Source organism: Zootoca vivipara, chromosome 2, assembly GCF_963506605.1.
Source record: "Zootoca vivipara chromosome 2, rZooViv1.1, whole genome shotgun sequence".
Classification (NCBI taxonomy): Eukaryota; Metazoa; Chordata; class Lepidosauria; order Squamata; family Lacertidae; genus Zootoca; species Zootoca vivipara.
Genome location: NC_083277.1, coordinates 115,867,081 through 115,891,670, shown reverse-complemented (window position 1 = coordinate 115,891,670; position 24,590 = coordinate 115,867,081). Strand labels below are relative to the sequence as shown.

Below are 24,590 nucleotides of genomic sequence, written 5' to 3'. Positions count from 1 at the left end.
TTGCAGGCTAGCCTGACCCTCCTTGATGGCAATCCTGGCATGCATCAAGTGTGTGTCTGAGCACAGGTTTCACTGCATCCCTAGAAGATGCACAATTCAAAGTGTTGGTATTGGCCTTTAAAGTCCTAAACAGCCTCGGCCCAGTATACCTGAAGGAACATCTCTACCCCCATCATTCAACCCGGACACTAAGGTCCAGTGCCGAGGGCCTTCTTGGTAGTGGCGCCCACCCTGTGGAAAGCATCAGTTATGGGATGACTGAGAGCAGCCACTCTTATTTTACATATTTAAAGCAAGGGTGGGTGCATACCCATATCTTTTGAATGTTGCCCTACACAATCTCCTCTCATGTACTAGGTGGCAGGGGGAATTTGGCTCCTTTTAAACAACATAAAGCTGCCCTTTATGTCATTTTGAAGCTATGTCTTTGAAATGCCTTCTCCAGAGTGAAACTCTGAATTTCTCTATAGCATGTTGCCTGCACATTTTGCTTCATAACTTTCACTCTAAAGGGACTAGAGACTTAAAACTATATATATATATATATATATATATATATATATATATATATATATATATATATGAATGAAAGCTTACAGTCGTTGCTCTCTGAGCCTAGTTCAGCCGTAACTCCCTCTTAGTGGCTCTGACCATAGGCACCATTTTAGCAAAAGCATTTCTTCTTGCTTATAAGAGAGGGCACAGCCTCTTCTAAGGAGCTGCCGGCCCTGACACATATGCGCATCATGTTAAAAGGAAGCATTCTTCTGACTTGCAATGATGCACATTTAATTGGATTAAAACTCCTACAATTGCTCAGCTAAGATTTCTTTAGTCAGGTTAACTAGATCTGCCTCTTGGCAGCAACGGCTGTGTGACACTTTTTTCTCTTGGCTCCCCTCACAATGTGTTTTTTAGGGTGGAATTGCACAGCCACCGCCCCCCCTTCACATTATGAAACCTGGTAGAGTGCTGCCATTTTGCTGAGGATTGGAAAGTTGGGGTAGGGGTGTCACCCTCGGTGGTTTTCAAGTAAAGTTTGCTTTGAGCAGTGACTTAGGCCAGACCCTGAGATCATCTTCTGAGGCCCTCCTTCATGTGCCTCCTCCTCAAGAGGTCCGGAGGGTGGCAACACGAGAACAGGGCCTTTTCTGCAGAGGCTCCCTGTCTGTGGAATGCTCTGCCCAGGGAAGTTCTCCTGGTGCCTTCATTATACACCTTTAGGCACCAGGCAAAAACGTTCCTCTTTAACCAGGCCTTTGGCTGACCTGATGTATGGAAGTGAGGGCTGGACCATAAAGAAGGCTGATCGCTGAAGAATTGATGCTTTTGAATTATGGTGCTGGAGGAGACTCTTGAGAGTCCCACTTTGACTGCCAAGAAGATCAAACCTATGCATTCTTAAGGAAATCAGCCCCGAGTGCTCACTGGAAGGACAGATCCCGAAGCTGAGGCTCCAATACTTTGGCTACCTTATGAGAAGAGAAGACTCCCTGGAAAAGACCCTGATGTTGGGAAAGATTGAGGGCTCTAGGAGAAGGGGGCGACAGAGGACGAGATGGTTGGACAGTGTTCTCGAAGCTAAGAACATGAGTCTGACCAAACTGCTGGAGGCAGTGGAAGACAGGAGTGCCTGGCGTGCTCTGGTCCATGGTTTCACGAAGAGTCGGACACGACTAAATGACTAAACAACAACAAACTGGCTGACCTATTCAACATCCGACCTATACCCTTTAAAATGTGGCTCTTTTGGGGGTGGGGTTTGTTGGATTATTGTTTTAATTTTGATTTTATATATTGTGTTTTTTGTTTGTGAACAGTCCTGAGACCTCCAGGTATTAGGGCGGTATAAAAATTCAATAAATGAAATGACCCACTGTGGGTTTATATCCAACTCTGGTCCTACTCAGAGCAGGCCATTTCAAAGTAATAGATATAATTCAGGTCCATTTATTTCAGTCAGCCTACTCTCCCAGTGAAATTAGTAGACCTGAGACCTATGATCACGTCGGAACAGTGCCCTGTTATCTTTGTAGTGGCTAAAATAGAGGAGGGAGAAAGGTTGTTTTCTGCTGCTCCAGAGAAGCGTACACGGAGCAATGGATTTAAACTACAAGAAAGAAGATTTCACCTAAACATTAGGAAGAACTTCCTGACAGTAAGAGCTGTTTCGACAATGGAATTTGCTGCCAAGGAGTGTGGTGGAGTCTCCTTCTTTGGAGGTCTTTAAGTGGAGGCTTGACAGCCATCTGTCAGGAATGCTTTGATGGTGTTTCCTGCTTGGCAGGGGGTTGGACTGGATGGCCCTTGTGGTCTCTTCCAATTCTATGATTCTATGATTCTATGAAAATACTTTGTGGTGGGACTGTCTTTTTAAGTAAACCTACCATTGATTTGGGATTCTGCTTCTCTCCTCCTTCTTCCTCCAGACTTGGCTGTGCCTAATAGCTCTGGGAGCCTCCTTCCTGGCCTGTGGTCGCACGGTAAGAGTCACGAGAACGTTGCTTATTGAAGAGCCAGCTTCGTCTCCAATTAATTAAATACTGGGTCTGTCTGTATGCAGCAGGGAGCCATCAGGGCCAGTGCGTTTCTATGGTTTACTCTGTGAACATATCCAAATGTATGTGCGCTTTTGCACAAAGTTAAGATTGTGGTAATGGTGTTAAGAAATAATAATTGTGGTTGTACATATTGAGAAATACTCGGGTCCCTTCCCTTGCTGTCCCCCTACAATCACACTCGAACAAAAATTCTCACCGCTTCTGTTGTGGCATCAGATTATTCTCAGTGTGAGAATGCAAACACTAAAACGCTTTCGACTTTAATACTATATTCTAACTGAGGTTCATTCAATTAATGGCAATCATGTCTTTAAAAAAGCTCCTGTTTTAAAGGCATGGAATTAAATGACGTGATTGCACTTGAATAGAATAGACCCTAATGAGTCTTGTTAGTGTCAGCAGCTGGAATGCAAGGTAAAGGCCAACATTATTCGCTGCTAAGGAAAGCATCTCTATTTTGGACTGTATGCTTCAGGATGCAGGTAAATCCCCATGGGCAGAAAGCAGTGGAGAATCTCCCTGCATATTGGGAGATAGCATGAGAAGCGTTATGCTGTGAAGCTGGTTTTCTGCAGGCAGGCAGCTTCCCCACAGCTGAGCATTCAAGCCCTCCATCTGGAACCCAAAGTTTGATTAAAGTATTGCCCGTGAATTCTGCTAAATGTAGAAGCTGGCAAGCGAATCCAACAGTCTCCTCCTGTCCAGTTGATTAATGTCGGCTGACCACTCCTTCCGATAACGATGAAAGGCAGTGATGCTGAGGCTGTTTCTGCAACCTTTATCAAAGAGAGCCGGGCCAAGCTGAGAACTTATTTCGGAAGGAGTACAAGTCACTTCTGAAAGTACAATTACTAGTTTCAATACTAGTGAAAGTACAAGCGCTTGCCAGGTGGCCAGAGTATCATCTTCTGCAGGACTACTGTCCAAAAAAAATAATCACACAAACATTTTGGCTGAGAAGGAGGTAGAAAGAGTGCTTGGCCTGGTCATTTAATTGTTGGTCTTCACCAGAGGAACGGCTTGCTATCCAGCTCAAGAGATGTGCACATGTATTGTGTGCTCTGGAATTTTATTTCTCTTAAGCAGCTGCCCCAAATTCCCCCCAAATGGCTTTCTTGGTACTCTTCAGTGTAAGATCACAGTTAAAGAGAGGAAATCCACAATTTTTGTATAGATTTCTCCCTTTTCTGTCTCCATTGGAGGTTCTCCGTTAGAGAACTCTCAATTATTAGTTTTTTCTTAACCAAAAGAACAACTGCTAAAAATTAAAACTGGGCCCATACATTAAAAAGTGTTAATTAACGTGCTTAGTGTGCAATTCTGGTGGCCAGCAAAGGGGAAATAATTTTGCATTCAATGTTTACAAGTTTTTACTGTTTGTTTTGTGACTAATTGTTATTAATACAGTGAAGTGATGTCCATATTTCCTGTAACTCTTGTGTGTCAGGAATGTTAGAGTTAAAATGAAGGTTTCGGCGTCCATTGGAGGAAAATACTTAAGTATGAATACTTGAATCCTCTTTCTAGCCAGGAGTCTCCTACTACACATACTATTACAAACTTTTTAAAAAAACAACAACAACATAGTTAACCTGGTGTAATTATTCACATTACTCCTTCCATCATCTTAAATGGTTTTTCTGTATTTCTTTTTGTTGCTTCATTTCCTTTTTAACAGTCTTCAGGGTAGCATTGCCAAACCCTCCCCTCTTGGCATTACAACATTGAGATAGATACCAAGAAAGGACTAATTATAGTATTAATGATGTTAATAATTGCATCACTGAGAGATGTGTAGGGTATTGGGTATAATGATGAATGGTTTTTACCTCCTGGAATATGTTTCATATATTCCTCCTGGAATATCGTTCAGAGATGCATGTGTCTGTCATCTGTTAAATAGAATTCAGAGTGACTTCCTAGGGTTGCAGTCCCAGTACGGAACATAGTAGCACATTGTGAAATGAGCTCCACAGAAATTCAGAGACAATTCTACTACCTCCATGTTATTTGTAATTGGGAAATGGTAAACATTTAGATTCCCAAATACATTTCTGTTCTTAAAAGAAGAACCTGAGGGAGTCCTTGAGATATTTGCCTCAAGCAGGACGTGCAAATATTGTCACTGGTCTCAAATGTTGTTACCCTTATCTTGTGAAACTGATAAGTATACTGATTTCGCTGGACTAGGATTTGGGCTAAGGTAGCTTTGTCGCATCTGCCTCATCAGCTGTGTTTCAGGTCCAAAAACAAAACAGCTTTTGACGGATTCCAATTTTAATGCTTTTCTTCTTGCACATATTCTGAGGTTAACCACCCACTTGGCTTGAAGAGTGGTACCCACAGTCACTAGAAGGTAGGAATCAGAACTGAAACACCTAGCAAAAGGGTCATAACTTGACCAGCGTCTCCCCCACAAAGACATTTGACATTCTCACACAATCCTTCATGTGTGTTTCTCTTTTAAAACCACTCATGATAAATCTTGACGTGAAACACCCTAATTTTTCCAATTGTCACTGGAAGCCAGACTGTCTATGAGTGTCTTCAGGCTTCATCCTCCAATTTTTCTGTACCGTTTTTAATTAGATCATTATCGTTTTGCTCCCTGGGTATTGATGAGATTTAACGGGTTGAATAATAACTTTTTATCAGCGTTAACCCATGCCCTGTTTTTGACAAATGTCAAAGGTTGCATTCCAGGGCATAGTTAAGCATGCACAAATCCTTTTAAAACTGGTCAGCCTAACGGATGTTTGGTTCTGTGCTGGAGCATTCATCCAAGGCTATAATAGCCTACTGGCCACATATGATGGGTTAGAGACAGGACTTTCTATTGCCGCTTCAAGGTGCACCTAAATTTCAAATGTAGAGAAAAATACAATTAAAATATTTTCAGTTAGTGTGAGAGCATTCATTTCTGCTCAAGAACTAAACAATACATTTTTATCTCCTGTGCACTTGTGAAAAACATCAATGGCAGCTGTGAGGGTCTTTTGCTTAAGAGAAGGTGACATTGCAGGTGTTTTAAGACTTTCAAGTTAGCTAGAATCCTTCCTTCTGCCTACAACTATATGTAGGGCCCTAAAAAGTGACAAAATACATTGCATCACAGGCATGGCGTAATGCCAAGAAGGTACCTAGCTTTTCCCCACTCAACGCTAACATAGCCTGATACACTCCATTACTTTTGGACTACAACTCCCAGCATGGGGTGGGGAAAGGCTGCACTCAAGGCCAGTTGGTGTTTGGTATGTGTAGTTTTCCTTAAGAAAAGACGTCCTTGCCTGCAGTAGAGAAGGACCTCTGAAATACAGGGTTCAAGTTGACCATACACTTGAGAGGTGTGGTTCCTACTGGGCCGTGCTGCTGTTATATCTTCGTTCACTACAGAGGGGCTCTGATCATTCCTTTTTGCTGCAACAAAGCTGCTAAATTTTGAATTGCTATTTATCTGACCGTCTCAAGTCTCCCGGTTTTATTTGTACACTAGCTTAACCCATCTGACTGCTCATTTTTGCTATAGTTCAATAAACTTGGCGAACATTTCCCCAGCTCAGAAGCAGACATTATTTGAACAGTTCTGTTTTGCAAACTGAGAGTGCGCCTGGCATTTTCTATGTAGACTTTGCAAGATTACTTGAAATGCTTTGTACACTGAATGGGCAAATTGCCTTCCAGGGTTTTCAGTAGCAGAATATTTAACTTTACACTATTGGGGAGTTGCATGGTTCAAAAATGGCCAGCGGCCTTCAGCAGGTATAATTTTTTCTTTGGTGCACTTTAACATTGTAAATTCCCAGAAGAAAGATAGACAAGCCTGCCTCTTGGGATGTCAGCTTCTGCCTGACACCGTTTTGAACATGATACAAGATTCTGAAAATTGTAGCTGTGTAGCAGTCTTAAAGCATTCGTGCTACACAGTTTGGGTTGTACAATCTATGAAACAAATGTCTATTTTTTCTAGTATAAATCAGTCTGTATAAATGATAATTTAAATTAAAAGAATGGAACATTTTCCAACTTTGGGTGTCTTTCTTTTCTGCTTAAATTAGCCTCACGAAGGATGTCTTATTTGGATATTATTTGATATATCAAGCACACAATTATTATTATTATTTGTAAAATGTGCCTAGGTGTGGAATGTGGGCAGTGTTCTCTCCTCTCTTCCTGCCCGTCCCCCAGTTCATTTGAGCGTTGAAGGATTCTGCACCCACATCTGCAAAGCACACCCTGCCGTTGAATGGAATATCCTGCTGTCTTGCATAGAGATGCATGCAGACATCAAAACCTTTGTGGTGCCTTTGCATTGCCATTGATTCTGACACAAGGCAATGTTCAGTTTGCTGCTTTGGGGAGGTAAAGATTCAAAGTGGCGAGCCATTGAGGAGCTGACGGCAGGAACAATCCTCTTGGCTGGCTGTAAGAAATAATGGCAGTGGCCAGGAATGATGGATAGAATTAAACCTGAATAGCATAACAATTTCCTAACCAGATCAGGCCACGGGGTTCAACATTCTTTTTTTACAACAGGGGCAAGTTAGGTGCTTTTGCAAAGCATACTATGCTTGAATAATGAAATAGATATATTTTTTTAAGTTCCATGTAGCTTTCCTGGCTAATGGCTGTTGCTGACAAATTTGGGAAGGATAGGTCAAATACATTTTTGAAAACCAGCAGAGCTGTTACGTTATAGGGAAAGTTATGGGGATGGGGTCTGTTTTCAAAGGGTTCTGTGACCCCCCAAAACGCCAGGAACTGCTCTGCAGAGACACTGCTGCAGTTCATAAAACATGAGTCATTTGCCCATGTTTCGTATTTATATGTGTCGAAAGCAGCTGATTAGCAAAGGAGAAGGGGGCATTGTGGGTCAGATTAAGACTCGGTTGAGTCCTCTGCTCACAATCTCTATATTTTAGATAATTTATTTATGTTGGTGTTTCCTGCATCATCTGTGTATGTCACAATCCAGAGTGCAAATTACCGTAGCTATTAAAAATATATCTAGTAGCAGTTTCCTATTAACACAACAAATCAAATGTCAACTGATACAGGGTCAGCCTTCAAATGAGTACTGCTGAGTTGGCAAAATCCTTTCTAGTGCTCTCTGGGCCAACATTACCTGCAGATTAAAGTTTTTGAATAAAACAGATTCAACTCTGACATGCTATAGAAATTTTATCTTTCCCCCTTTTCATTACAAGCTCTCCTTACCAGCTTTAAGGGAAGTGGAAGGTGTAAGTAATTTTACTTCGCTAAGAAACTTGCAGCTTAAATGTCCTACAATGTTTAAAACATGCAGTACATTTTTAAGTTAACTCTTGAGATGCTATACGGTAAGTTTCAGACTGTTGGAAACTGTTGGTCATCTTTTGATTCATACTTCTATATAAGCAGTTTAAATTATTCTCAAAGTCTTAATGGGATTAGCAGAATTTGCATGTAGAGATTTTTACAGTGTGTATTAGTGTGAAATGGCTTTTAAAAATTGTCGGTGGAGTTCAAAATCAAATTAGTGACCCTTTATCAATCTTGTGTAGTTTTGGCAAGTTAGATACAAAACATCATTAGTAAAAATCAGAACAATTGCCTGGATTACTTTTTGTGCTACATACAGAAGATACCAGTTGCCCTCCATGAAGTATTACTTTTTAAATTTTATTTTATTTATTAAATTTGTATATTGCCCTTCATTCTTAGATCTCAGGGTGGTTCACAACATAAAAATACAATACATGTATTTAAGACATGTAGATAATGCACATGTGTCTTTTTCAGTATCATTAAAGTCAGGAAGCCAAAATGAACCCAAAGGCAATCTTTGGACAATCACATCTCTGCTTAATAAGCTGAGATATGGCCAAGCCTTTTGCCTGTTCACAAATCCCCTTTGTGTGATCCATGAAATTTCTAATCAGCTAGGGTTTCCCGTTTCATCCAACCTGAGAAACTATTATTACTAGCTCTGGAACAAGACAGCATTTTCAGCCAGTGTTTGAAGTTGCTTCAATTCCCTGACTGCTTATGAAACTGGCAACGATACTTTCCCAATTTGATTAAAATAGGAAATAATAGTGTATTGGACCTGCTGGTCTAATAGTGGCTTGCCAGAAGAGGCTGCATGTTCATATGAATGCAAGAGACTCATTCATAACTGAGCTTACTAAGTCGAGATATGAAGAGCTGAACCAGGAAATTCACACATTCAAGACACAACATAGAACCGCCAAGTTCCAAACGTATTTTCTAGATGAAATGCTGACAAAGTTTCGGTCATTATTGTTGTGGCTCCAGCAGCAAATCACAATGTCAACTTTCACTGAAACTGCACAACTTCCAGTTGGCAGGAACCACTTGATGCCACAAGGAATTCCTAGCAATACTGCTTCCATCTAGGCAGTTACATGTACCACATATGAACATAGTCACCTTTTGACAGAAGTGGATGACTATTCTGCCGCATGTCGGCACCTTTTGACTCCCTACAGCAGGCATGGCCAAACTTGGTGCTCCAGTTGTATTGGGACTACAACTCCCACCATCCCTAGCTAACAGGACCAGTGGTCAGGGATGATGGAAATTGTAGTCTCAAAACAGCTGGAGGGCCAAGTTTGGCCATGCCTGCCCTACAGGATCTACCTTCAGAAACCTGTGGGTTGTATCCAATGCTGCCATTCTACTCATGCAATGGAACTTACCCTATGCACGCTCAAAGTACAGCCCTATATTTCTCCAGCACACAGGTGAATGCCATGTAAGAAATTAGTAAGATTGTGGGGGAGGGGGGTTGTTTGGTTTTTTTGTGGCACTATTGGATCTATAACTGGCTGAAATGTTACGTTTCGAGACCCCAGTCCAGTTCCATGATTCTAAAAAACCCTGTGAAACATGCTCTGTCCTGATCTAGCCACCCTTCCCCCAAAAGAACTTCCTACTTCTTCACTGGAGGTCCAGCGCCAAGGGCCTTCTGGCGGTTCCCTCGCTACGAGAAGCCAAGTTACAGGGAACCAGGCAGAGGGCCTTCTCGGTAGTGGCACCCACCCTGTGGAATGCCCTCCCACCAGAGGTCAAAGAGAACAACAATTAACAGACCTTTAGAAGGCATCTCAAGGCAGCCCTGTTTAGGGAAGCTTTTAATGTTTGATGGATTTCTGTATTTCAATATTTTGTTGGAAGCCGCCCAGAGTGGCTGGGGGAATATAAATATATAATATATAATATATAATATATAATATATAATATATAATTTATTATTATTATTATTATTATTATTATTATTATTATTATTATTACTGGAGAGAGCAGGGACACGTGCCCCAAAGAAAATCCACCCCACAGATCTTCCATTGAAATCAACGGGGGAACACAACTCTTCCCATACCGTTCACTGAATTGGTGTAATCATCTAGGGAAGGGAAAAGCAGGTGGCTGTAAAAAGCAAAGAGAACCAAAGTATAAGCACCAACTGTTCCCTCCCCCAAATTGTCATCGTCTTTAAACACACCCTCTCCGATTAAACCGAGAAGAAAGGGTCTCTGAGTGTAACTTAGCAAAGGGAAAACGGGGACCACCATTCTGGTGCTGACATGGGGGCACATGCATGTGACACAGCAGGGTCAATGACATTAGACAACAAAGGGTTTGAAGTTACCTTAAAGAAGTCTTAAAGAACTTGTAGTGCAGCATGAGCTTTCATGAGCCAATCCCTACTTTGCGAGATTAGCAAAGAGGCTAAGTATACTCCAAGGACAAAGAGAATGGGCCGAGCAGTTCTTTTAATAAAGTGAAGGCCAAGCAACAGAAGAGAGAGCAGTAGGATCGTCATACGCAGAGCACTCACTTGCACAACATACATTCAAATGCTCAAAAGATCCAGTTAGGGTGGGTATACCAGCCATAGCTGCCAAGTTTTCGCTTTTCTCGCGAGGAAGCCTATTCAGCATAAGGGAAAATCCCTGTAAAAAAGGGATAACTTGGCAGCTATGATACCAGCTAACAGTCCCTGGTAATGGGATACGCATCAATGGTGTGAAGAAACACAATGGCCGGTTTTGAACAGTACTTTCTCTGCTCCAATCACGACATGCCTCTTCTCAAGTGGTGATACTTTAATGACATCTTCGGCATTGGGACTCGTGAGACGGAGAGCTCTTGGAGAAATCCAACCAGATCTTTTATCAGTAGCAACATCCGATTAATCTAAATTTGAACCACTCCATGTAACATGATTTCATTCATATATATCAGTTAAACTAGGGCAGTGTTTCTCAACCAGTGTGCCTCCAGATGTTTTGGGACTACAACTCCCATCATTCCTGACCACTGGTCTTGCTAGCTAGGGATGATGGGAGTTGTAGTCCCAAAACATCTGGAGGCACACTGGCTGAGAAACACTGAACTAGGGCATATAAACTGCACCATAAAGCAACTGAAGACCACACATGCCTGCAGCTACTATCCAAAGTGCACCCCCCACACAATTGCATACAGCTAAGATTATGGTGGGACGCGGGTGGAGCTGTGGTCTAAACCACTGAGCCTAGGGCTTGCTGATCGGAAGGTTGGCGGTTCAAATCCCCATGACAGGGTGAGCTCCCGTTGCTCGGTCCCAACTCCTGCCAACCTAGCAGTTCGGAAGCAGGTCAAAGTTCAAATAGATAAATAGGTACCGCTCTGGCAGGAAGATAAATGGCGTTTCCATGTGTCTGGTTTCACCATAATGACCCGGAATGGCCACATGACCCGGAAAAACTGTCTGCGGACTAATGTCGGCTCCCTCGGCCAGTAAAGCGAGATGAGCGCCACAACCCCAGAATCGTTCACGACTGGACTTAACGGTCAGGGGTCCTTTACCTTTTTTTATTTTAAGGTTATTGTATAGTCACATCTGCTCCCAATCTTTTGGGCAAGGACAAACACTTGCCCCAAATAGTTGCTTCGGACATCCTTTTAAAAGCTACAATATTTGTTTAGCAAAGTGTGGAAACCACTCCGTAAAGGGTAGGTTCCCAGGCCCATCAGACACAGCAATAGAACTTCTCTTTTTACCTTCAGCTCTCGGCTATAATCTCTCCAGTATCTCATCAATGCAGACAATTATCCTCCCTACTCATTGGCCTTGGGCTGAAGACTTGCCCCTGCTTCGAAACAACCCCACAATTTATGGAAACCGCTTACTAACAATCATGAGCCACAAAACAGAGATACAAATCCTGCAGCAAACCCAACAGTCTCCATATGTACTGGAGCAAGTCTATTTTGCAATCAAAACATCAGCTCTGTTATCTACATATCTTCTAAGGTGAATTAATGGCATCATCAGCCAAGAATGCCCATCTGCCATAAATATAGGCCAAACAAGTCAGTTTCTGCTCAAGAGAATAAATGGGTGCTAATCAGACTCTGAAACCAGTATGGAGGTGTCGGGGTGTCTGTCTCATCCCCCAGGGCATTCTGTAGCAGATCGGAAAGGTCATACTCCAGCTAAAATAAATATTATTATTAATATTAGTATTATTATTCTGGGCGGCTCCCAACAGAATATTAAAAACATAAAACATCACACATTAAAAACTTCCCTAAACAGGGTTGCCTTCATATGTCTTCTAAAAGTCAGATAGTTGTTTATTTCTTTGACATCTAATGGGAGGGCATTCCACAGGGCGGGTGCCACTACCGAGAAGGCCCTCTGCCCAAATAAATTGTAATAGAGATTGGAACTCTTTAAGTGTGCATTTACACGTTAAATTTCGCTATCCCTGATCTTCACTTGGGGTCACTAGTCCAGAGTGCTGTGATCGGGTCTTTTGTTCATTTGACTAGATCTTGAATTAACTTCATGCACTATTCCTTTGTGATCTGCACAGTTGTGTGACATACCCAACTGCTGCCTCTTGCTTTGCTTGACTTTTTGGCTCCACTTAGTAAACCACTTCCCCACTCCCTTCTGTATTCAGGGAATATATATACAGTACCTACCCACTTGGGGGCTCGCACATCTGGTGTTGTGAGCTGTGACCTACTTACAACACAATAGATCTGTTAGCTTTTAACAAGCCTTGATAGTGCTAATGGTGGTGATGGTTCTCTCAATCATGGCTACACTTCTGGAATTTTGGTTTAATTTATCTAAGGAAGGGCTCCTGGGAATGGGTGAGCTGGCCTCCTGAAATAATGAAGTGTGGGGAAAGGAGCTACCATGGGGTAGGGAACTGGGTGCCTCCAGATCATGGGTAGGCAAACTAAGGCCCAGGGGCCTGATTCGGCCCAATCACCTTCTAAATCCGGCCTGCGGACAGTCTAGGAATCAGCATGTTTTTAAATGAGTAGAATGTTTCCTTTTATTTAAAATCCGTCTGTCTGGTGTTTTTACATGAGTAGAATGGGTGCTTTTTTAAAAAATGCATCTCTGGCTTATTTGTGGGGCCTGTCTGGTGTTTTTACATGCGTAGAATGGGTGCTTTCATTTAAAATGCATCTCTGGGTTATTTGTGGGGCATAGGAATTCGCTCATTCCCCCCCCCCCAAAAATAGTCCGGCCCCCCACAAGGTCTGATTGACAGTGGACCGGCCAACTCCTGAAAAAGTTTGCTGACCCCTGCTCCAGATGTTTGACTGCCAAATCCCTTCGGCCTCAACTAGCAGGTTCCCCACCCATGAGCCAGCAGCTTCCCTAACAAATGGCAGCAGCCCTTTAGAGTTTGGACTCCCACTTAGAAAACCTTGGGAGATCTGATCGCACCTGATTTCAACTATGTTTTCATTTCTCCTAGGCAGCATTCCTAACTGCCACCTCCTCTTCTTCCTTCTCTAGTATCACCTGGGACTCACTGGTCATCCAGAACTCTTCCTCCTCAACAATGTTGATGCCGACCAAGCCTCGATTAGATGAATCCCCTCCGAACTAGTAAGGATGTGACTTTAAAGGCGAAGAACACAGAGCCCTCCTATGCTGCCCTAAGCCAAGTTTTGATTGGTTCGGATGTGTTACTGCAAACATCCAAGAATTTGCAACTTCAAAAGAGAGAGAGAGAGGACCACAAGGGAAAAGGAATTATGCTATTAAGGATCGTCTGGTACACTGGAAAATAGACTTCTTTAGAAGCTGTGCCTAAGGTCACCTAGAAAAGTTACAAAAAAGACTGCAGAGAGCTTGGGTTAAATCATTGCGAAGCTGAGATTGTATGTAATAGTGATGGACAGGCACATATCTTGAAATGTGGGTTGCCACCAAACATCTTCAAAATACTGGAGGTGTGGGTACTAAAATTTGAAAAGCAGTTAGTGGGAGGAGGGTACTAAACTCTTCATTCAACCACTGGCCTAGTAAGATCTTACTGCTGGCCTCAAATTGGGAGAAATGTGCCAAACTTGTTTATTTGGAGGCAGGGTCTAGCAATAGCAGACAGAGAGTTCCATAGCCCTGTCCTGTCTGTCATTTTCACTTTTGAAAGCCCTTACTTGCTTTACAGGTATTTGACAGTGGCCCATACTTGAAACATATACCGTAACTACAGTGAAGGTACTGGTAATTTGATTTCCACTTGATGCAGATCACTGTCTTTCCTAAGGGAGAAATGATCACACACCCCTCAATTTCTGGAAAACTGACAAGTGTCTTTTCTGAAAGTTGAGAAATATCCTTCTTGGCATTTTACCCTCCATACTATCCTGTTACCAAGGAGTCCAAATGAAATCTAGCAGGTTCACTATTCCAGATGGAGAATTTGGGTTTTTGTTTGACACAGAGTACAACCAGCCTGGCTATCCCCATGGTCCTTCTTGCGATCGGATTAGGAAACTAACACACAGTGGTGCCTCGCTAGACGAATGCCCTGTAAGACTAATTTTTCGCTTAACGAAGAGATTTTCCGAGCGGAGGTTGCCTCGCAAAACGGATTCGTTTTGTGAAAAATTCGTCTAGCGAATCACGGTTTCCCATAGGAATGCATTGAAATTCAATTAATGCGTTCCTGTGGGCAAAAAAAAAATCAATGCATTCCTATGGGATTCGCTAGACGGATTTTTTGCAAAACGAATTGACTCACATAACAAATTAAATTCATCTAGTGAGGCACCACTGTACAGTGGTGTGAGTTCGTTTCATTTTGCGAAAAATTCGTCTAGCAAATCCCATAGGAACGCATTAATTGAATTTCAATGCATTCCTATGGGAAACCGCGATTCGCTAGACGAATTTTTCACAAAACGAATTCATCTTGCGAGGCAACCTCCGCTCGTAAAATCTCTTTGTTAAGCGAAAAATTCGTCTTACAGGGCATTCGTCTGGCGAGGCACCACTGTAATTGAATTTTCCTTGTGGCTCGGGAAAATTGTTCTATGTGCAGAGCTGCGATTGCAAGACTTAAGTCCATGAGATTCAAGTATAACAGCTTTCTTTTCTTTTTTCATTTTCGAGAAGCAAAAGAACTCTAGCCTGCAACTCCTCCTCCTTCTGCCTGACCCTATGAATATTTTTACATATTTTTACAGCACCATCATCGTACAGGGTGCCATACAGCGTAACAAGAGATCCTTTCTTTCCTTTTGACTACTGCTCAATTTGGTACAGAGTTGTTAGGATGAGACGGCTGGCAAAATCTCACATCATCTGACTGGTTTAACTCACACTGCACATACTTTTAGCTTAATATGTCACGTCTGGTTTATTAGGTAAATCTTGAAATTAACAGTTTCATAAAGAGTTGCAGCTTGTGTCATTTACTCTGCTGCTGGTAAGTGTGTGTTTTTAATTTACAGCAAATTAAGGGTCGTTTCCCCCCCTGTATTAGTGTGACATTTTACCCGGTTAATTTAACAGCACATTCATTCGCAGCTTACATTGTAATCCAAAGCCAATATAGAAGTGATGCAAATTTAGTTCAGGCCTTGCAGTGCTCTGTCAAGGTTTCAGGCAATCCTCGATATTTGAGTAGAGTTGTTCATTGTATGAACAGAAGATGGTACCTACCTGTTGCTTAAGTTTTATCCCTGAAGTTTTCCCCAAGTTTCTAGCCCTTGTGCTCACAGAAACAGACACATATGCAGTATCTGCAGAAAATGCCAGTATTTAATCAAGTTTGAAGCTGTTCTGAATTCTCTGCATAATCAACTTGCTAGTAAGCCGCATTCAACTCAGTGGGACTTGATTTTGAGTAAGGATGCGTAGAATCAGGTGTTGCTTTGCTTCCTACCTTAAATTGGATGGTGTGTGTGCATCAAAAACATGCCACACTCACACACACAAACAAACTTGAGCACAAGAAGAGTGTCCCACTGAACTTGGCCAAAATAGATATGTTTGAACCAAACATGGTGAGAAGGCTTCTGTTCTAAAAATGTCACATGTTATCTTCCACTCAGGATGCACTAAATATCTGCAGTTGTGTTACAAGACAAGGCCAGTTTCTGCTGAATGGTATATATGCAATCTGTGCTCTGTTACAAAACCCATTCAGGTTTCAAGGCAAGCCCTGCTGGATCAGGTCAAAGGGCCATCTAGTTCAGCATCCTCAGCCAGATGCCTATGGGAAGCACAAGTAGAACTTGAGTACAACAGTACTCTCACAACTTGTGATTCCTAAGTAAGAGGAATTCAGAAGTATATTTGGTATTCTTGTTTTATATTTGGCACTAATTTATATTAAATGTACTGATCATTATTTGTTTCAACAGAGGTCCGGGTTTTCAAGTAAATATGTCAACTATACACTGCCTTTCTGGTTTCTAATCTTGTTATCTGATTTCATCAGCCCTTCTTTGTCTTCTGACTTCGAAAGCAAGGAGACACTGCTGCAGGAACAATTACAGCGGGGGGAAGTAGAAGTAAAATAATTCTGTTGACGCTGCTTAAGGAATAGAATGTTGCTACGGTACTTGGGAAGGGAAAAAATGAGTAAGGCCTAATTTATACAAAATGCTATTGTAGGCAATGTGGAAAAACCACTGAGCCCAAATAGGTGACCGTTTTATCACACTTCCTGCTACATGCATAGTGTACATGAAATCGCAAGCTCAGTTCCAGACATTATCCAAAAGAACTCAGGGAGGAGGGAGCCCACTGGCCGATGCCTTTGGGAGGAGCTGCCAGAGTAGAGGCTGGGAAGACAAACCAGCGGTCTGACTCTGTATCACGCAGCTTCCTATGCCCAGACATTAGCCACGTTAAGGGGGCTTAGCTGCTGGTGTTTCTAAAAGCCGGACACACGTCTGAACCTTGAGAGCGATTGTTCAACTCGAACCAGGAAAAAGCTGCAAAGTTGACTCAGATCTGGATGCCCAGTGCAGAGCTTGTCTTTAGCATATAGAAGCTGCTTTAATAAATGGGGAGGGTGGTGGGAATCCTGGCGGCATACTTGGAATACATTCTAAAAACACATACATAAAAGTTTTTTATAAAATAATACTGAATCAAATGCTTTGCCCTTCCTCTTTGCTTTGATGATGATGATCATTTGTTTGGTCCACTGGTGCCCGGACGTTTCATGTAATCTGTATACATGGAATATAAAACTCCTAAGAAAAGAAAGCAAATGTATTAGTTAGCAATGGCTGCTTCAATATCATCCAGCAATTGTTATATTGAACAGAAATAAGGTCACATTTGCTATCTTAGCACAGGTAGATGGATCTGTTGCCTGGTGATGACTCAACAACAAAAGCTTAGGGCTTTGAATCAAAAACTACAGTGCTGCCTATTTACTCACTACAGCCTGCTGGGGAACGTTTTTGGCCCCATGAGCCAGATCTTTACCCACCCCATCGGCCAATGTTGACAGGTGAGTGGGCCAACCCATCTGTCAATCACCTGACACCATGATGGCAATCAGGTGATTAATAGATGGGTGGCTGTGCCCAACTGGCGCAAGGGGGAAGAGTTCTGCTTTCTTAGCACATTCCCTGCAGGAAACACACTAGAAAAGCAGCACCCGGCAGGATTGGATCCCACCTATCAGTTGGCATCACCCAGTGACATCAGCTGATTGACAGGTGGGTGTAGTGGGGAACCTTTAGACTCTTGGCTTGGTGTGGTTTGGGGGGGGTAGGGAGAGACATGGCATCAGAAGCTAAACTGGACAGCGGGGAGATTACGCACTTAACAAAAGGGCACTGATCACAGCATGTTCTCTTACCTATTGTTATTGCACCTACAACAAAGCTTTGGGCTGCAACTCTCATGTGGATGAGGTGGACTGACATTTTTTGGCTTCCTCTGTGCTTCAGCTTGTAAAGGCCATAGCCCACTACAGCAAAGCAGCCTGCCAGACCTGGATATTAAAGAGAGGGGTGAAGTTCAGCATTGAGCACCAGCGTTGCCTTGCTGGATCAGGTTAAGGCTCCATGTAATTCAACATTCTCTTCCTAACAGAGACCAGCCAGATGCCTTTGGGGAGTATACAGTGGTACCTCTACTTACGAGTAACTCTACTTACGAATGTTTCTACTTACGAACGGAGCTCCGTTCACCATCTTGGATGCGGTTTAGATAGATTTTTTTCTACTTACAAATTTTTAGATAGGGTTTCTTCGACTTACGAATTTTTTCTCCCAATGCATTCCTATGGGATTCGACTTACAAACTTTTTCGACTTACATATGTGCGTTCGGAACGCATTAAATTCGTAAGTAGAGGTACCACTGTACCAGGAGGACATGAAGCCAACAGCCCCGCCCCGCCCATTGTCTCAACAATTCCTATTCATGCAGGAATCTCTCCCTTAAAGGCATCTAAAGCAGTGGCTGTCACCACATTGGGTTTTAATACTTTTTTTTAAAAAAATGATGATGATGCAATGGACCGCCTCAAGGAGCCAAAAGAGGCTTTGTCAGTTGAAATCACACACACATAGTCATTTTGCATGGCCTGGTTTGCTTTCCTGGGTTCCTCCCTGATGAACTAGTGGAGTGCTCAACCCAGACTGGGCTGCTGGGTTAATGTCCCTGTAAGCTAAGTGAGTTAGTCACTAGTTCTCATTCTACCCAGATTAAAAGGTTGTGAATATAAAGCCCATGTATGCCACCCTCCGCTCCTTGGACCAAGAATTGGGTGCAGATGTGGTAAACAAACCATGTTGTGTACACATTTTAAAAATAGACCCCCTTCTGAATCAAAATGTTGTTTAAAGCAATGATTGGTAAGTGATAGCTCATTTTCTTCCAACAGGAAGTTTCATTTTCTGGGGTGAAGGCTAGGATTTTGATTCCCAGGGCCATTCATGGTAACCATAACAACTCTCCCTGAATCCAAACTAATAATAAAAAAATATTGCTCTGAAGTGACATCCAGATGTGTTAAGCTTTATCTCCTGAACAGTTTGGTTTTGGGAGATTTGTCAGGTGATGTAAATTTTCTTTTTGTTTCTCTTTGTTTGATGCGTAAATTCAATATAATGACATTTTTTTTATCTTTTCACTGCAAACCTGGTCTGTGGGAGGCAAGCACTGTCCCTGCAGCCAGCTTAATTGGCAACAGCGCATACAAATTAGCCTGTGTTCGTGGGCATTGCATGTACAAATCACTTTAAATTCTGGAAAGGCACCTGGCCTGATGCAGTTCAGCTGGAGCTGATAAATGGGAAGGAAGACTAATGAAGGTTGATGGGTGAAACTGTGACAGTTTGCAAGGCTTCTGCTAGCCTCTCTCAGTGTGGGCACATTTTTAAAGGAAATCTTAATAGCAAAGAAAGGAAGAAAAGAAATGTCATTCACTTGTCTGTTTAAAATACACTGACTTTTTTTTTTTTTTTAACATAATTTTTATTGGTTTTTACAAATTACAAAAGATGGTACATACATAAACACCTTTTCCACCTTCTTCCCACCCCCCTCCATGGGTCCTCCCCTGCCACAGAAGTATCCCACGCAGGTGATCAGTCAGAAGTGGTCCATTTTATGATTGGGTTTCTGTCCTCCTCCCCCTCCCCTGCCCCCCAAGCCCCCCCCTGCCACCAGGGAGCTCCAGTGAACCAGGGCAGTACGCAGGAGTTCATCCATCCAACCATCTATTGTCATACCAAAAAAAAAAAGAAAATACAAAAAGAGAAAAAGAGAAAAAAGAGAAGAGGAAAAAAAAAAGACAAAAAGGAAAAAAGACAAAAAAAAAAATTCATCATAATTGTTAAATTCATAATTGTTAAACCATATTTTGTGGGCTTCCCCACCCTCCCACCCTTCCCCGGTTTTCCTCCCTTATTTATCATCTTCAACAGTTTCATAGTTCATATTTTATAACATACACCTTTATATCTTATACCACTTTTAAACTATTATCATTTTCGCCTATTGTCCAATCACTGAGAAATCAAACTCCCATTTTTTCTTCCCGTGCCTAATTTTTACCCCTCTATAGGCCTCCATATTTTCACCTTTTTCCAGAATCAATTCACTTTTTAAACCTATAACTATTCCCAAACTAACCTTACTCCCCCCGAGTACCTGCTCCACCCCTCCAATCCAGCAAGTTCCATAGTCAGCAGTCCAGTTATAGTCCTATTAACCCATCCTTACAATCACCACTTCACTTTCCCTTCACCCCACCCCCTGTTTGCAGTCTTTTGCCATCCAGGCCTCCATATCAGACCCCTGAGCTTCTTCTCTTCTCTGCTTAATTTTTCCTTCTTCCCTGTGGTCATTCTGGAGTTCCAGTAAATCCAGTCGTGCCCCCCTCGAAGGGGAGGCACTCCATCCAACTTTTTGTAGAGTAAAATCATCATTTTTTTCGTGATGGGCTTCATTTTGTGTTAAATCATCACAGTCGTCATCATTGTCATTCTCACATTCATCTTCTTCAGTTTCAAAAGCTTCATCTTCTAGGAAATCATATTCTGTCATCACAATCTGGAATTGTTGCTGTAACACTAGCCGTTGTGTCTCCTCTTGACATAGTTCTATTCTTGTTTCCCACATTAAGGTCAAAACAGTCCGCTGAAACTCAGGCGGATACCTTTTTGTTGACATAGTTCAGTCCTGTCAAGGTCAAAACTTGTCACATGGGGTGGAATATGATCGCAGTCTATTTTCTCGACTCCATTTTAACAAGCTGGCTGCATTCTTAAAAATAAAGTTCGAACTCACATTTCAAAAGCATATAAACCAAAAAAAAAATTCCCAAAAAGTCCAGAGATAAAGATAGAAATAAAATTTAACTATAAATCCTGGTCAGCTCACTGGGTTTTCTGGGCTGCCGGCTCCCGAGAAAAAGAAAGGTCTTTCTTAGTCTTAACTTCATTCTGCAGGGCAATCACAACAGTCTCTCTCCCCTTTTACCCTGCATTTAGGGGAGATTCTCTTTGATGCCTTTGAGGAATCCTTTTAAGTTAAAATCTTCTGTTTACGGCTTCGGGTTTCTGTTTACTGTCTCTTATGTTACCGTGGGGGGGGGGGTGGCTTCCTCTTTTCCCCTCTCTCCCAGGTCCAAATTGTTGCCTTAATTTACATTCCAAAGAATCCAAATTACTCACAGTCTATTCATTTGCTGAATGTTCTTTGAAGAATTGGCCACCTCCACTTCCCAGACTCGCAGCTTCGCACTCTCAGAGCAGCAATGTCAGCCTGTCCGCCGCGGTTCACCTCCTCGCTCTCGGGGGCTTAAACAAAGCCGATCCGGGGAGGAGAGAGCCCGCTTTTGGCGCCGCCAGGCAAAATCTGTCCCCAAAAAGCACGATTTGGGGCTTTTAAGGAGGTTTCGTTTCGCTGGAACGATTCCCTCCACCTCTGAAGCGCCGAGGTCCGCTCCGCTGTGCGGACCCCCGTCTGAGCAAGATGGCGTGGTCAACCGGAAGCCAATACACTGACTTTTTAAAAAGGATGTTATTAAATCTATGGCATGGAATATGGAGCCACAATGTCTTTCCTGCCTGTTTCTTATACCAATGTAGAGAGTGATTTGCTAATTGTATTATTGAGCTAGATCTGATCCTATAGTTTGCATTGCTTGCATTGTATGAATTCTGACTGTATAGGCTGTAGCCCTGGGATGTCTTGCGTAAAATGCTTTTTCGTTGCCTCTATGCCTCTGTGTGCCAAAGGGGAAGCCAGGCAGAATGCTAAGCTATCAAGGCCAGATGAGCTGGCCCTGTCTGGAACACAGAAGGGCTTATCAGCTGCTATGCCTGACGCGTAGCCTCTTACTCAAGGCTGCTGGAAGTTGCTAGTTTGACGCGTAAACTGAAGGCAGCCAGCATGTGTTTAGAGTCTACACCCAGAGATATGAATTCGACAGTAATTGACAATATGCATAGACGATGTGAAGGAGGGGGGAAGATGCATAAATCACCATTGTCCCTTATAGCCCTGTTTATGTTACCCCTGCCTAAGCCAGCATGTGTTTACGCACAGGACGTGTACTAGTGACCCCCTTGCGTGCGCACATTTACAGGGAGGGGGAAAGAGCCCAAAAGAAGGGTATAAGGGAGCTTTGCAATTTGTGTTTCTTTACTCTTGTCGTGGCTGACCACCTTGAGTCTCTTATTAATAAGAAATTAAATTCTTTCTCTGGAACTTAACCCCGGTGTCGTTTTGACTATCTCTGTCCTGCCTGGGTGCAACTTAAAGGACCCTTAGTAGCTGATAAGGCTGCACCAAGAGCATCCAACTTCTATATTCTTGAAGACCATTCAGTTCTCCAATTTCCAGTCTGAGGTGTGCTACCTTATGGATGGTCGCCAAGGCAGCAGAGAGCTATAATCCAGCAGAGCAGACTAATCTGTACACAAGATACAGCAAAACTGGAAGAAAACAATTTATGCACACACACACAGAGGGCGGGGGTACCCCACATTTTCATCAAACTGCAAAAATTGCCAATTTAAAGCAGTAATATAATACAAAACAATGCAGCAAAGCAGAGCAAGAGTTAGCAACTCAACAGATATAGGAACCAGATATAGCAGATGGAATTTAGTCGCTGACTGGAGTGACTATCTCCATATCCCTCTTACGGTAGCTATATCGTTATTCCTGGCACAGCAGCATTTGAAGCCATAACCCAAAAACTGACCACTACCACCAATTTATTGAGTTTTCAGAGTTCTGTTGTTTTATATGCCTGTTGTCTTTGTGCATGGAGTTTTCTTGGCAGGGATACTGGAGTGGCTTGCCAGTTCCTTCTCCAGGTGGATCACGTTTAGTCAAAACTCTCCACTATGACCTGTCCATCTTGGGTGGCCCTGCATGGCATAGCTCATAGCTTCTCTGAGTTATTTAAGCCCCTTCGCCACAACAAGGCATTGATCCATGAAGGGGTTTCAGAGTTCTATCCCACCCTTATTCTAAAGAACTGCAGATGGCATACATGAGGGTGTATATACCCTCACAACAAGGCTGCAAGGTAAATTAGGCTGCGTTTGTGTGTGACCCAGGGAGACAGACTGCTGAGTGGGGATTCAAACTCTGACGGGTCTCTCCGCAGCAAATCCAAACACACTACCCACTGTACAACATGGACTCGAAATTGCTGAAGGGTTCAACTCACCTATGGGAACAAAGGGGGCATCTCTGGATTTCCTAGCTAGTTTTGATGCTTGACTGTCATCTTCAGCTGGCGTCCAGGACTCATCAGAAGACATTTCTCACGTCTGAAAACAAAAATAAGTGCAGAGAAATAAGAACATTTATTGGGAAAGCATTACTGATTAGAGATGTTCTGGTTATGGCAGCTGAAAGGAAGCATACTGAAGGACTGGCTGTGGTGCATTTTATTTCAAGTAAAACTTCTTTTTATACTCTAGTACAGGCATCCCCACAGAGGACAAGATGGTTGGACAGTGTTCTCGAAGCTACGAACGTGAGTTTGACCAAACTGTGGGAGGCAGTGCAAGACAGGAGGGCCTGGCGTGCTATGGTCCATGGGGTCACGAAGAGTCGGACACGACTAAACAACAACAGGCATCCCCAAACTGCGGCCCTCCAGATGTTTTGGCCTACAACTCTGATGATCCCTAGCTAACAGGACCAGTGGTCAGGGATAATGGGAATTGTAGTCCAAAACATCTGGAGGGCCGAAGTTTGGAGATGCCTGCTCTACTAGTATTTCATTTCATAGGCCAACCAAGCTCTGGGTTCTCCACAACAACCAGCTTCTCTCCATGCTCCCTGACCTGTGCTGGCTGCCTGGTGCTATTTTACTACTGAGCGGTTCTTAGACAATGAACCTATATGTGAGAGTTGTGTTTTTGAGTTACCATGTAGGATGGGACCTTATGAGGTCATATGAAGTCATATGGCCCATTCATTCATGCTATCTGTTGAGGATTGGTTCTTAATGATTTAGGCTTATATGGTCAAACCCACCAATATTGTAAGAACTAAAGAGGTTCAACAACAAAATGATTTATTCATGCAGAAATTGAGCTTGTTCATCCAGTACTGGAATGATAAGGTACAGAATGAAAGTTAGCCATGTGTTCTTTTAGGAATAATCTGATAATAAACTCTCTTATTATTTCCCCCCTTTCTCTCTTTTCTTCTGTGCCTCTCTTAACTTATATGGGTGAACTTATTGGATGTATGTTGCTGCAGAATAACTCTGCAACCTGTACAACACTGATGGTTAAATACTGGTACCATTTTGTGGAACATTTGGAGTTTTGTGGGGGGGGAATTCTAATCAACAGCAATATATGTTTTTTCCATCAGCACCCACTTAAACATTTCCTATCTTCAAACTGGCTCTTATTTTTCTTAAAAATGAAAGCCAGTTGATCTATAGCACAAGGCATAATATTTTAGCAGTGTCATAAACAGTGACTGTAGTTTAGCTGTTCTTTTTATTAAATCTTTATCTGATGCTTCCCCCAAGGAGCTTAGGGTAGCTCCTCCACCCACATTATTCTCAAAATAATCCTATGAAATAAGATAAGATAAGATAAGATAAGATATCTTTATTGTCATTGTCCCCTTGCGGGAACAACGAAGTTACTCGGTTGCTACATCCACTCTGATAAAGCATTCCACATAATCCAAATTATAAAAACCTAATTAAAAACAGTAAATATACAAAATAACAAGTAAAATAAGATGACTTCAAGGTCC

The 24,590-nt window shown here is 42.5% G+C and overlaps 1 protein-coding gene across 3 annotated transcripts in view; it reads left to right on the top strand.

Annotated features, from left to right (window-relative positions):
- Nucleotides 1-16,269, top strand: part of SLC11A2 (solute carrier family 11 member 2) — a 61,136-nt gene extending 44,867 nt beyond the window's left edge. For all 3 annotated transcript variants that reach the window (XM_035103090.2, XM_035103098.2, XM_035103106.2), the window contains 2 exons: nucleotides 2,430-2,483; nucleotides 13,375-16,269. In XM_035103090.2, coding sequence (XP_034958981.1) covers nucleotides 2,430-2,483; nucleotides 13,375-13,452 — 132 coding nt within the window. In that variant the 3' untranslated portion in view covers nucleotides 13,453-16,269. The remainder of the gene's footprint in view (nucleotides 1-2,429; nucleotides 2,484-13,374) is intronic.
- The last annotated feature ends 8,321 nt before the right edge of the window (nucleotides 16,270-24,590 follow it).